The 14,665-nt window shown below is 42.6% G+C and overlaps 1 protein-coding gene across 2 annotated transcripts in view; it reads left to right on the top strand.

The window, feature by feature from the left end:
• b4galnt4b (beta-1,4-N-acetyl-galactosaminyl transferase 4b) overlaps positions 1-14,665 on the top strand; it is a 52,102-nt gene that overhangs the window by 7,806 nt on the left and 29,631 nt on the right. For both annotated transcript variants that reach the window (XM_027013797.3, XM_027013796.3), the window contains exon 3: positions 8,278-8,387. In XM_027013797.3, coding sequence (XP_026869598.2) covers positions 8,278-8,387 — 110 coding nt within the window. The remainder of the gene's footprint in view (positions 1-8,277; positions 8,388-14,665) is intronic.

Below are 14,665 nucleotides of genomic sequence, written 5' to 3'. Positions count from 1 at the left end.
CTGCATTTTTCCCTTTTTGTTCCAATAGCCTCCTTGGCAAGATAATGGAGGTGGTCTTTTGCGTTTGTTTGAATAGACAGATCTAACATATGAATATATTCATTAATAAATATTTATATTCGTGTCATCCAGTTAGAGATCTTTATTCACAGAGGGTATCTTTGGGAGAGTTAAAGTGTGGTTAACGATGACTCTGGAAACAATGGTACTCTAGCAGACAGCTTGGCAAACAGTATAAATTAGAGGTTAGCATTGCTGTAGTGCAGCAAAAGAAATGATCAGAGAGAATAAAATGTGTGTGTGTGTGTGTGTGTGTGTGTGTGTGTGTGTGTGTGTGTGTGTGTGTGTGTGTGTGTGTGTGTTGTGTGTGTGTGTGTGTGTGTGTGTGTGTGTGTGTGATGTTTGGCCCCTATCCTGGTTTTAAAGCCCTGGGGGACTGTCATGTGGAGTGTGCACACCTCACACGTTGCCATGGCAGCAAGGAAACAGATGTGAAGGTCACTGTCAGGGTATAAGAGTAGGAAAAGGGGAGATACTGAGAAACCTGCCAAAATCTTTCAGGTTTATTGTTCAGAATCCAGGGGTTTGTATGTGTCTCTAGAGTATGGGCTTAAGTCCATTTCTGAAAGGAAATAATTTTGTTTAATGAAATCATAAACTACCAAGCAGTTGTGTATGCACCTCCAGAAGAAACAGTAAAAAGCTTGTTCACCCATGTCAACTCTGCTGACCGCAATTTGCTGATTCAGTCAGTTACTCAGTGAACATAGTGGTAAGGCATGGTGTGCCATTTAGACTTTTATGAAATGGCCTTCTTCCATGCTGTGTGAACAGCAAGACTCAGAGTCCAAAGCTGGCATTTTAGCTTGCTGTAAAACTGATAACTGGAGGTATGAGCTGCCATCTGATCTGATAACTGTAATAGCAGCCTGTGATTTTTTTCATGAATGAAAAAAAGTGAAATTACACTGGCCCAAATAGCAGGTTATTTGAGGTTGTCAGCTTAGTATAAAAAGAAAATCCTCTCACATTTACCTCAAATTTCAAAGTCAGGTGGAATTGTGCATTGCTACCCAAAGTGCCATGCATAATGAAATGTGTTCCTGGAGCTGGAAGAATGGGTCTCTTATAGTCATCATACATGGGCTCGACTGCGGCCAAATGGAAGATGAATGAGATGGGACAGACTAAAAGCACAAATCCAGAGATGATGGGTGGGGGAATCGTAAAGGGGTGGATGGAGGAAATCAGACAGTGGTGGGTAGCGTGGTGTTGGCTTGTTCTGGTTTGAGCGGTGCTGTACAGTGGACCAGGCCCTGCTCCAGAGCCTGTGCTTGTTTCAGGGTTTGCTTCTGCATGGAGCTCGTGAGAGCTCACTGCTTTCTCGCAATCTCATGAACTTAATCTACTATGGCATATTCCTGCCGCTAGTGCGTGAACAAACTGTTTCTTCTCCGTGAAGTTGAAATGCCTCTCATTATTTGATTTGCAGGTTTAACCATTCTTGTCATTTATTACCATATTCCCAAAACATTACTTTGCAAGTATTACAATTTGCTGTGCAATGATGAGCCATATAGCCTAATATAGAATATGTATTATCAGACACACAGTGCCAGGGAATCGACAGTAAAGAAGGGAGATGTTGATAGAGGACTGCGTTCACCTCTCATCTCATCTCTCGGAGGCAACAGCACGATCTCAGCGCAGCAATCTCAGACAGACATAGACAAGCTAGACCGATCCCTCCACAGACAGTACATGTCAAAACATGTCAGCACGAATCCGTTTCTCATCTCTCTAGGGTCTCCCCTTTCCCTTTGCTCGTACTTACTTCGGTTTCACAGCTCTAACGTCTCCCCACGTAACTAACTTCACGACGACAGCTTAGCAGACATCTGCTGCCTGCTGTATGCGGGCAGGGCCGAAAATAAATCGGCCTCTTCACTCGTAAAATGCGGACTAGAGAGTCATTTTTTGGTATTTTGTTAACCAAATTCCCTTTATTGAAAGTGGGACAAGTCACTTGTCTCAAATGTTTAGCCTATTTGGGTCGACACTATAAACCCAGTCTCCCAAGTCAGTAAGACATAAAACAAGTAGATATTTGGTTAAGAAATACAGAACATGCATTTTAATGTTTTTGTTGCAGTATGATTATGTTAATAGAATCTTCTTATTGTCTTATTGGCTATTGTAAAGCCGATCACTCTCCAAAGAGATTGGTCTTAAAGAGAGACTGAGCCCTCCTAGCTGTTCTGGGCTGGACTGGCACCTGTCATTCCCCAAGACAGACAGAGAAATCAACAAAGGCCACACAAACAGAAATGTAATTATCCCCCACCGTTCCAATTACTGGTGGCCAATAATGAGATCTATTACACAGAGGCCAGCACAGCTGTTTACTTGTGCGAGAGGCACTGAAACATGGCCAGATTACATAGTCAAATAGAGTTCATTTCCTACGCATCACTGTTCGGGCGTTACACTCCTGATGAATTGGATTATGGCAGATTAATATGCAAATATGTGAGACCATCAGGGATGTCTGTAAACATACTAAGAGTTTGTTTGTTTACAGGTGCAAGGTAATAGAAAAGAATTGGTGAGAGGTCAAGGGTGACCATTTCCATGCTGAACTTTCATACTGTTCATCTGCTGGATGAATGTGTCAATTACACATCTATATTGATTTAGACCTGAGCAACGGAATTCTCCCCGTGTCCTAGATTTGAGTGATTTTAAGTAATATCTATGGATTTCTGAATGCTGAGTTGCGTAGTTGGCGATTCTTCGATGGCAAACATGCACATCAGAAGAAAGTTACCCATTCACCACTATTTTGTCCAGCCTTTTTTTGAACTTGAGTGTGTGAATGTGGTCCAGAGCAGGAGAAATACTCTCTATCACTGTCCACTTTCCCCTAGCAGAGCAGATGTGGTGAGCTGCAGGGCGGAGATGTGACATATGGACAAAATGTATTGCCACCACTGTGACAGATCTCACTTAGCCCTGCGAGCCATGCATAGACATGCATAGACAAGAATATCTACAGTCCACAATGCTCGCCTGCTACTGGGACTGATCTCTGAACAGCAGTTACTTCTTTGAAGCTTTTAGTTTTGGGACTGAATATGATTTTTTTTTTTACCGGATAATGTTTGTGGATTCAGATCATGATTATGGTTTTAACTAGCCTGTGATTGTTATAATTGTTTCCTTACATTTTCTTTTGCTTAATGTAGTGCACTTTGTGTGTTTCTTTGGGCTGCATGGATTAGAATTGATTTCTCAGCTAAAATGGGCATGAAAGCATGAGTACCCCCAGTTCCGGTGATTGCTTCTCAGTCACTGCTGTGAAACCCTACTGGGCAGGATGGGCGGGAAGATTGTGTGTGCATGCGTGCCTGTGCGTGGGCAATTCATCAACTCAAGGTTGCAGAAAGCGAAATGTCTACTGCTTCTCACCTTACACAGGTCATCTGCATTACACTAAGATTACAGATCTCGATTCTCTGTTGGAAGATTGTTAGTAGTCAAATGGGGAAAAGGCCATTTCAGCAAGCTTAGCTCTGAGTCAGCTTTAAAGCTTCCTGACAGATACACTAATATAAACAGACAAACAGACAGATGAGAGCATGCTTCATTAACTAAAAGGGCTGCTTATATCCAAGTCGAAAACTGGAGAACCAGAAAGCTCTGTTTCTCGTGCTGCGTCAGTGCATGTGAAAACGTGGCGATATTTTCCCTTGAATTGACAAATCAAGCCTTCCATTTCGGCCATCTGTCCTCACAAATGGCCCATCGCTGGTGGCAGTGTCCAGAATGTTAATGCGCCTCCGTGACGGAGTGCACCGAGCAGTCAAGGGAAGAGCCACCAATGGTTTTGCCATCACCAAGTTAGAGGCCAGGGGCTCACACAAGGAGTAAATCAGGGTGAAATACTGGGCCATTTTCTGTTAATGGCGCTGCACTTGCGATGGGAGTTCTGTCAAGCAGCAAGTCACGTGGCTCGGTCTTTGCTGCTTGTACACTTTGCGGTTCACTCCTATTTTAATGCCACACCATGCCTCAGCAGAAGCATGTAAGTGTATAGAAGACCTGAGAATGTTTTGTTGCACTCACTAAATTAAATTCTAATTTACACAATTTATAATTTATGATCTATATTTATAAATTACAATATAGACAGTTAATTAAAAGGTGAAAAGGTGTGCTAAGAAGTAAATAAAGTTATTTTATTAGGCTATAAAGAGTCATGCAGAAACAAGTGTGCGTTGTGCAGTGACTGGGTCGTGATTAGTGGCGGAGGTGACTGTGTGAGGAGAGAAGGGTGACTCCTCCCTGTGTTAGAAGGTCACACACGTGAACTTCAGACTGCTTCTAATTAACCTGCTCATCAGATCACCTGCTTTTTTCTATTACTGACAATATGGCAGCAGAGGGTGACAGCAGCCTGGTCTGCTCCCGTCTCACTGGTGTGTCCAGGAGCCGTGCCGAGGCCGCCTGTGGCACACACGGATTTTCTCTGGCTAGAATTAAATGGTCTCTGAAAGTTGCCATCACAGAACATAGCTTTTATGATTTCAGTACCTTGGTCTGAATTTGCCATTTTCTGATGTGCTTTGGGGAGAGTAATGGCATATCCTGGAGGTGATTCCAAACAACGTCCAGCAGTAAGGCTTCTCTATATGGCAAAAGATGACTAAATCTTGATATAGCTTAATATAAAATATCTTCTACATACTAAGTCTGTGGTGCTCCATTACATTATACTGATGCAAATTATACACCTATACTATTAGTATCATGTTGGACAGTAATTAGCAAAGAGGTTAACAAAAACAAAACAAAAAGGTTATTTTTAGTAATAGCATAGTGCATAAACACTTATTCTGTAACACAAACACACACACATTCTCATTTTATCTGTTATGTGTTTGTATGTATATTGATAAATGGGACAGTTGCTTTTCACTCTTGCAATAAAGAGGGCAGCATAATTAATTAAATACACTGGCCTCAGGGAGATGACAAAACGTCTATGAATGCTAAGAGAATTCAGAGACATTCAAAAACATCATGGTGTCTGAAAGCTGAATTGTATTCAGGATGCCTTGATTTATAGAATGGTTTACTGAATGTCACAGCTAGAGTAGACAGAGCTCCAAAGCACTCAGCTTTTAGCTTTAAAAGTTGGCTTAGTATTTTATTTACATATTGAAACATGATAAAGCTAGAACATAAATGTCACGTTTAATATAACTTTTTTATGAACCTGAAAACCCACTTATTTATAGGGTCATTAGCTTTAAATGTCCTAATTTGTTTCTTATAGTAATGGACTGTTGATAAGTGTTACCCAGTTACATATAAAATGTACAATTTGATTCTATTGGAGTGAAAATAAATGAAAGCGTGTAGTATTATTTCAGTATTTATCAGAGAACTTGACAAAGATGCTGTTCATTGAGCTGGCACAAGAAATCGACATGTATTGACCAGGGTAAAGGAGGCTTCATTAACTGGAGAGAGAAGAATTGTGAGACTGCAGGACTCCTGACAGGACATCAAGCCTGATCTTAGCTCTGTATTTACCAGTGACGGCCTTCATTGATAAAGCATTTAGGAATAATTGTGTTGTCAACCATGCTGTGTGTGTAAAAGATTCTTAGGATCCTTTAGCTTTTTTTTTTTTACCCGTTTGTTCTCATCAGGGGAGAGTGCAGTTCATGAAATCCCAGGATAATGCTCTCTGCAGGAGCAACAAAGAATCGCTTCAACCACAATCTCTTATGAAGCGATGTGTTCTTCTAAAGATCCCACATTTTGCACTTCGTTATCCATGATCTACCATTAAAATATCATGCAGCATATGGATTCTGACTTACAGATTGTAGTTGTTCATGAAAGATCATTTGCTAAATGTCAAGGAACACAGCAGAAATTGTCAGAGCACAGGCAAGCATGGGTTTTCCCTAAGCAACTGGATAGTAAAACATTTTTAGTACTTGGACTCTGTGTTCCATCCCATTGCATTTAAAATGTCTTTACTATGAAGTTAAATTGCAAAATGTAAGATGTGATTTGAGGGATTTTACATATATGTGTGATTGAACCAGATTCCAGGGAGTAACTGCAGTGTGCTGTAGTAGAAGTAGTAGAGGTAGTGAAAATTTTAGTGAAGTACACAAGGTTTCCAGAGAAACAGGACATTTCAGACAGAGGTCCTTCATCAGCTGCGGTGAACCATATAGGAATGACAAGCTATCCATAGCCCATATCAATATCGAGGAGAGGCCAGTAGGGTTCTAGAACAAAGTTTTTAGGTCAGATGAGATAAAAACTTAGGAAAGTAAGGAGAAAAAAATGAAGCTTGCTTCATCCAAAGCATTCTTCACTTTATCTGTGATACATAGTAGCATATATGATGATTCACCTTGCAGTAGGACAATGACCTAAAATATAGTAAGCATAGTACAATGGCATTTTTATTAGTGGGCAGTCAAAATTATACTGTTCTTGACAATCACCTGATCTGAACCCTATTAAGCGTGCATTTCAATGACATAAAGACAGAAAGCTTTTGAAACATGAACTAAAAATAACCACTGATGTCAGTACTAAGCATGAAAACTTTACAAATATGTCAGTTTACAGGGCCCTGAAATGGTGAGGGCTCTGATTCCAAAATGGTTCATTTAGTACTCATGTCAGGTACAATATAAGGCTCAAATTGAAGTTTGTCAATTGTTTGGCCTTTCTGGCTGACTTAAGCTTTTTCTGTCTGCCTCTCCTAACCCCCACCTGCATCTGCTGTAACTGGCCTGCAGACTGTGCTTAAAATGGGAGGCAATTTGGGAAAAGAGGCACCATTTATCCCTTATCCATCTGGCAGCTGGTAAGCTCATGGCTGCTAGGGACAGCCAGTGGGACAGGCCCCCTGCTCCTTGTGAGATAATGTGCTACCCTTTCTCTCCTCATCTTCAAGCTGCTTTTGCTGGGAGCTTTTCATTGATGTGCTGAGGCTTCTCCAACCTTACTATTGCACCCCCTCACATTCCCAGCATCCTTTTCGCTGCTGGATATCTCCTGCTCCCTCTCATCTTATTTCCCCTGACCTTTACCCCATTCTGATTATCTCCTTCTCTCTGATTCGCTCCTCTCCCCCCCCCCCCCCCTTCCTTTTTGCTCTCCCCCTGTTTTTTTCTATCCATACCTGGCAAGTATGTTGTGATAAATCTCATCTGTAGCACCATCCCTCGCCCATAATGCACTGCTCTGTGTGTGTCCTTCCCCAAAAAGCTTATCATCACTCAGGTTTGTGACACATGAACGCTATGAGAATGAACAGATTAGTCAAGCTGGCATGGCCCCAGCTGGTGTGGCCCCAGACCAATACTGGATAAAGAAGCATTCTCTCTCTTTCTCTCTCTCTCTCTCTCTCTCTCTCTCTCTCTCTCTCTCTCTCTCTCTCTCTCTCTCTATCCCTTGCCATTTCACTCACCTCCATGCATTATATGTAAAATGAAACATAAATGAATAAGTAATAATTTGGTTAGCATGGTTTATATATCACTAAAATTGTTGCTTTAAGGATCAGAGCAGCTATTTTTTTCTGTCTTGGATCTTTGGTTCCTAGGTTCAGAAACCAGCCACTAAAATTATATAGCTGTTTTAATCTTTACAAGGAAGCAGTCCTCCCTGTTTGTTAATTATTTTGAATGTGCCTGCAGGCCACTGCAGGGTGAGCTAAGTTCTAAAGATGCACATCTGTGCAGGGAGATCATGGGATTCAAGGATGAGGGTGGACTCCTCCGTTTGGCTTAATTTGGCACAAGGTGTCAGGATCTGTAAAACTGATTACAGCAGTTTCATTCTGTGATTATGGACAACCTGAATGGTAGAATGTTTTTTCCTTACCGTCATCTAAAGCCTATTTGTTGTAGCCATTATAGTTATATGTAAATATTCCTGTGGCTTTATGGGTTGAGGAACCCTATTCAAAATAAAGTCTCATATTTTCTGAAGGGACTGGGTTTCACACTAAATAAATGCAAATGATGACCCTTTGACCTCAGGAAGTGAAGTGTGAATTTCCATAGGCTGTGTGTGGTTGAACCAGAATAACATGCAGTGCGATAACTGTCAAACTATGCAATAAGCACTGATATTAGTTTGATCTCACTATTGTGGTTCAGAAGGTTAAGTGGGTTTTTCATATAGAGAGTACTGTCCATGCTGTGTGCTTACAGTAATGATGGCATGTCTCTACAGATCCAGAGAGGCAGACAGAAGGTTTGGGGTCCAGCCACAAAAAGCACTCCCACTCCTCCAGTCATGCAGACAGAGAGGAATCCAATGACAGTGGCGAGGAGACAAGGGGGGTGAGTCATGCCCATTTTATTTAGCACTTCATGCCCATTTTATTCTCCCATTTAATGTATTCTAATGCCCATGTTTAATATGTGACAGTTTCCCCAGTCCTTTGTCTTATGCACTGTATTCTTTGTCTTATGTACTGTGCATTTATAAATGCATCCAGAGATGCTCTTAAGGTGGGATATAAAGCTGATCTATTCTATTAATTTTCTTTTTGCCCACTGTCTATATGTCTACCCAGCAGGACAGCTGTTTCTTCAATAGCCTTTTAAATATCATTTAATTCATAGCCATTTTAGGTGGATATTGCTGTCTCCTCTAGGATAATGTCATTCTCTGTGGGGGTCCAAGCATATAATGGACTATAATGGAAATGATGTGCACTGTCATTCATAGGACAGCAGTCACATGCTGATATGTTAATGGGCGGGGCTTTGTATGCCTTTTCATTCCCCTTCAATGAGGACACAGCAATCCTAGCCATCTTCAGAATCAGATGATATGATTTTGTCTGTGACTTGCAATGTACTGGCCCACCGAAAGCGTGGCAAAATTAGTCCGCTCAGTCATCCCTTTTTAAATGGTTCATTTGGAAGGCAGCCTTCGTTTTACAGACCTGCGCCAATAGAAAACGTTCGCTCTATCTCGAGCGTGGGTTGGGTGGGGTGTCTGCAGGCAGGCCCTGGTGATTGAGGAGGAAGAAGACTCACCTGTATCAGTGCCAGCACTGGGCCGACTTTAATCACGCCATGGTGTTTATGAACTCACAAGAAAATGCTGCTCAGCACTTTCTTTGACATGGGGCCAGTATGCATTTGCACAGTCGTGCCTTACAGCCTTTGCCATACTGCTGCTTCTTGTGGGGTCCCTCTGCCTCGCTCCTGGAGGACTTTTAGCTCAAGGCCTGTTCCTGCATGCATCGCACAGCAGTGATGCGCACACGAGCATGCAGATCCTCCAACGTTTGCATCATCGTAATCTGCAGACAGTGTTGATGTAAATACCTTAAATCATGATTCCTTTACATTCCTGTTTAAGTCTATTTCGTTTCGTTTTTCTATTTGTTTCTTCTTCAGGCGTTTTAATGGTTGCAATGGTGGTCTGAAGGTGTGGCAGATTGAATCAGCTGTGACACGTCCCTCGTCACTGCATTTTATTTAGTGCTAAAGCATGTTTGAGACCGTAACGTTCGAGTTCGTCACTTTGGGTTCCATCCATCCAGCAGCATGGAAATCAGAGGTGCACATGAGCCAGCACCACATTAGCTACAGCGTGATTCCTTTCACTGGTCTGCTGCCGTCTGTTGCCGAGAGCCAGGACATGACTCAGTTATCTGCAGTCAGAGTGGGAGCAGAAGGAAACAGTAATTTTGGTAATTATCCAAATAGAGTTATAATACCAGGGCATGGCGAGTGTGGTGCTAAGCACAGCAGGACACCAACAACATTGACTCAGAACCCGGCAAGATGCCTGCATCCAACTAGCCGGTGTGGTCTTAAGAAAGCAGATGTCAGACAAAAAAACAACATGAGATCAGACTGGATGTGAGTGGGTTGGGAAGGGGGTCCTTTATAGCCTGTTGTCTCCTTGTAGTTTATAACCCTTTTCCCTCTCGTAAGAAATGGCCTTAGCCACACTCTTCCCATTGATTTTTACTAGTGTCCTGTCTCTGTGACTGATTATCCTACCAAACATTAATCCCTCCTCTCGCCACCTTGCCCCCATCTGACAATAACAGTCCAATAAAGCCTCTATTAACAGTAAAAAAATAAAAAATCAAACATATGAGCTTAATAAAATTTATTATATATATATAAGATTATATATATAGATAAGAAAAGAGACTTTTATACTCGCATGCAAATGACACACAACAGGATCAGGTGTGAAACATGAGAAGGTGAGAAGGCGTGGCAATACACACAAACACACACACACACACAGAGCCCCCCACCCCCGGTGTGCCAGCGTATCGGGCTACGGCCCAGAGACCAACGCCAAACGGCAAGGCAAGAGGACTGGACAACCCGCCACAGGCCAGCGTGAGCAGGACAGTGGGGGGAAGGACAGGGATCAGGACGATGATGCACACAGACACAAAGGGGGACAAAACGATCGGTACATGCCACGTAATCGGGACAGACATGGTGACAGGCACATGAACACCACACCACACATATTAAACAGTCCGGCGAAGTTGAAAGGAACCCCAGCCAGTCCCCCAGCCTGGAGGGGGATTGTCCTTTGCCGGCTTGGGTAGCAGCGGCTGTCCTGGTTTTGGCGCATGCGTGTCGGGAAGCGCACCAGCTGTGTTGCCAGGTTTCGGTGTAGGCACTGGTGCCGCTACCTTTTTGCCTCCATGAGGCTTAGGCCTAGGCGCATGCACTCTGAGGCTCTTCGCCTTAGGCGGAGAGGTGTCCTCCTCTGACGACGATGCCTCCCTGCTAGCCACCCGGGGTGGCGTGCCCTGGGCAGAGCCTTAGGCGGAGCCTTGGGTGCTGGAGGCTCATCTTTCTCTGAGCCTTTAGCATCGCTGTGGGAGGGAAGGTCCCTATGAGGTCCCTTCCACCTCCAATGGAGTATCCTCCTCATGATCGGACCCCATGTTTGACCGCAGACAAATGTCGCTACACTCCACTTTCTCTCCATAATCAGCGTAGCCCCCATAATCATCCAGGCAGGGGTCGTAGGACCCAATGGAGTCCATGGAGGGAAGGTCTCTCCACGGGATAGTAGGAGTCTGCAGAGTCCGACTCCGAGGACTGGAAATTGTTATACCAGTCCCGGTCGCCAGATGTGGTTCCGTTTGTCTTCCCTGCTTCCGCACCTGAACCACGCTCACCTGGACCTGGACCTGGAGTCAGGAGGGTGCCTAAGCTGCATGGGCTGTGGGAGGGCGTTGACTTCCCTTCTTCTTTTTGCCTTTCCCAGGCATCCTTGGTCGGTTGGTGTTTCTGTGACATTTGGAAGCTTAAGCAGGATGCAGGGACAAGGCACGTTGAAACAGACGTTTATTCATACACTTAGACGTAGCACACAGGCTATGGTTTCAAACACAGACAACATCCACGTTAAGACAGGAGCCTTTGGTACACGCACGACAATGACACACAACAAGGATCAGGTGTGAAACACGAGAGGGCATGGCAATACACACACGGAGATGTGTTTGGTGGGGGGGCATACCGTGACACACACACACACACACACACACACATATATCACACACATATATATATATATATGGTGACTGTGTTTTAGGGTGTGTTGATATTTGTCTGCTGGTTTGCCACTTCTGTCTTAGTCGAAACCTAAATGAATTTCTGCAGGCCTGTGGTGGCCTTTACCTCACCAATGGTTGCCACTTTGCTGGACTCAGCAGACATGCTCTGGTTGTATAGAGCATTAAACATTGATTTAGCCAGGCTGAGTAGACCTTTTGTTGACAAGCTCATGGAAATCCAGCAACGAAAGGCTCCCAGAAATCCAGCATGAAAAAGCTCCCAGAGCCAAGTGCACTGAAGCTGCCAACATTAAGGGGGCATGCAGAGACCTGTACCAGCTTTGAGGGCCCTCGGTCAGACTGGCAGCAACAGAAACACTGAATATATTGAAAAAAAGAAACACTGGTATGTTTTTTCACTTCTCCTCTACTGAGATATGAATTATAAGGGAAGCAGACAGATTTCATGGTCACATAGTGGGAAAGATAATGTGGAAAAGAGTAACAGCATTTTGGAGAATGTTCTAGAAGGTGCTTTCTTATAAAAAATGTGCTTTCAGATTATTTTTTAAAATGGGTCCCTGAAGTGTTAATAGTAACTCAGCATTTTGGTTAAACATTTAGACTTCACAATATGGAGAAAAATATTATATTATAATTACTTTTGGGCAATTACAGCTGCTATTGTGTGATTACAGTATGCCTTGCTATAAGCAATCTATTTATAATACACTGGTGGAGCTTTGATGCGTTGATGATCTGATTTGCATATTGAAACATTCTGACATATTAGTATTGCAAGAAGCCAATATTGCAATAACAGTTAACAAACAATGTTTTTCAAGCCTATTAAACCTTCTCCTTTACTGCCATTATAATGGGTGGAAGTGGAAATGGTTACTCGGTGGATTAACCTCTGATGGTGGCCAATACTCTGATACTCTTAATCCAGGTTCTATTACATGCGTCATCATCCAGTTATTGCATATTACTCATAAAGAGATTAAACTGAGACATGGACGCAATATCCACTGAAATGTCCCCTCCACAAAGCGAGAGGTTAAACATTGTGTAATGCTGAAAGAAGGACCTCCATTCTGAACTGAAGATTTTTTCTTTTTTTCTTTTCTTTTTTATGCATCATGTTTCCTATTTTGTATATTAAAAAATCCTTCATTTTTTCAACTCAGTCTCTGAATGCTGTGAAACACCATAACAGGGTCTGTCTGCAGTGTGACTGAACTCAGTCAGCCTCCAGCAGTCTCCCATTGTAGCGCGAACCTGGCCGTACTCCTGCGCTGGCGTGACTATGTGACAGGTTGGGCAGTGTGATTGGTGCAGTGGAGACGAGTGAGCATGGAGAAACCCGGAAGAAGTGCAGAGCCCAAGGCAGCTGGGCTCTCTGCTCACATTCATCTTGCCCGCTGTGTTAGGGGAGGGCACCCTCCTTTGGAGTGCGAAAGACTTTGTGCAAGTTTGCACCACACTTTAGAGCAGAGAGCTTTAAAGCGGACTTCTGCTCATGTCCGCCAATATGACTTTTTTTTTTGAGCTCAGGGTGCACACTGAAAGTTCTGGAGATTGTTCAGTTGGCTGAGATTCCCAGAGAGAAATGACCTTTATGAAAGCTTAAATATGTAATGCTAATCAAAATATCAAACAAATGCCCATGTTTATTTTAAAGACTAGCAAAAACAAATTTTTGGGATAGCATCACTTTAGGAAAAAATATACATAATAAATGTGCATAGTTCTTTTTTTTTTATCAGATGTGATCTTTGTTGTAGATATGTTTCTCCCCTATTCAGTCTGCACATGTTCCCTGTGCTCCTGACTTTTAGCATGCTCCACACAGCGGAGGAAAGCAGGTTTGATGTCAGACTGGTAGGCAGGGCTGGGTGGCCTCCAATGCCCCCAGTAGCTGCTGAGGCGCAGGGAGTCAAAAGAGGAGGAATAACATTAGAAGCTGCGCAGAGAATGGACTCGCCATCCACCAGCAAGCTGCAAGCGAAGCAGCCATGTTGGATTTATTTATAGAGCATCTATTTCTTTATTTTCTCCAGCTGACTTTGGCTTTTTTTGCAGTGGAAAATACAAAATAACAGAAAATCTTAAGGATCTGTTTTTAGGGTGATTTAAAAAATTCATTTAGCCTGAGAAGAGAACGGCTCCCTGGCGTACGAGTTTTCAAAACATAACATTACAGCACGGACGATTTGTCCAAAACTTTGCTCTGATTCACAGTCTCATTTAGCAGCCTTAGGGTCATTCTATTTACTTATTCATTTCAATCCATTAGCAATGCAGCAGAATTATAGCAGACTATAAATACTATGAATATAAATTTTGCATTCAGGCTTACTCAGCTCTGACAGACCCCCCACTCTAATTGTTTTTTGGCCACCAGCAAGATGTGATGTTGAGTAAGGAGAGTGAAGCTTCTGGGGTGGGGCTGTTTAGGCGAATGGATATTGTGCAGAAAGCAATTACTACAGAATTTTAAAATGTTTTTTTTGAACGCTTCCTTTGTTTACCCTTGCTGAGAGCTTACATATGTGGTCTAGGTCCTCATACATCTTATGTATTGTCACAAGATGTCATTGCAGGTGGCACTTCCAAACAACAGTAGGACCAATGAATGATACTGATTTGTAATATTTTTAGATTGACTGTTATTATACTGTTTAGTTGAGTGAAAAGCCGGTCGGATTTTAACACACTTTATTCTTAATCTGAGAAAGGTGTAGTTGCTTTGACTTTGTTTATGTAAGAGAAACTTGCGCTAATGGAGTACTGTTGACTTGGCCTATTTCATTTAACACTTTAGTGTTCTGCACCTTGTAATTTAAAAGGACACCTCAAGTAAGTCATTTCTGTCAGTTTACATAAATAAACAGACTCCCAGCACGTGAGGCAGACAGTAAGTTTACTACGAAGGAAAATCTTCTTGTCTTGCTGTGTCTCAGAAGTGTTATTTCCCCTAGATATGAGTTTATGCCATGGGATTCCATTTTTTATATGGGTAGCTAAATGTTGTGCTTTATGATGTATTATTTTAAA

Source organism: Electrophorus electricus, chromosome 23 (genome assembly GCF_041902795.1).
Source record: "Electrophorus electricus isolate QZ-2024a chromosome 23, ASM4190279v1, whole genome shotgun sequence".
NCBI classification, from domain to species: domain Eukaryota; kingdom Metazoa; phylum Chordata; class Actinopteri; order Gymnotiformes; family Gymnotidae; genus Electrophorus; species Electrophorus electricus.
The sequence above is the reverse complement of the archived record's forward strand: the minus strand, read 5'-3'. Positions and strand labels throughout refer to the sequence as shown.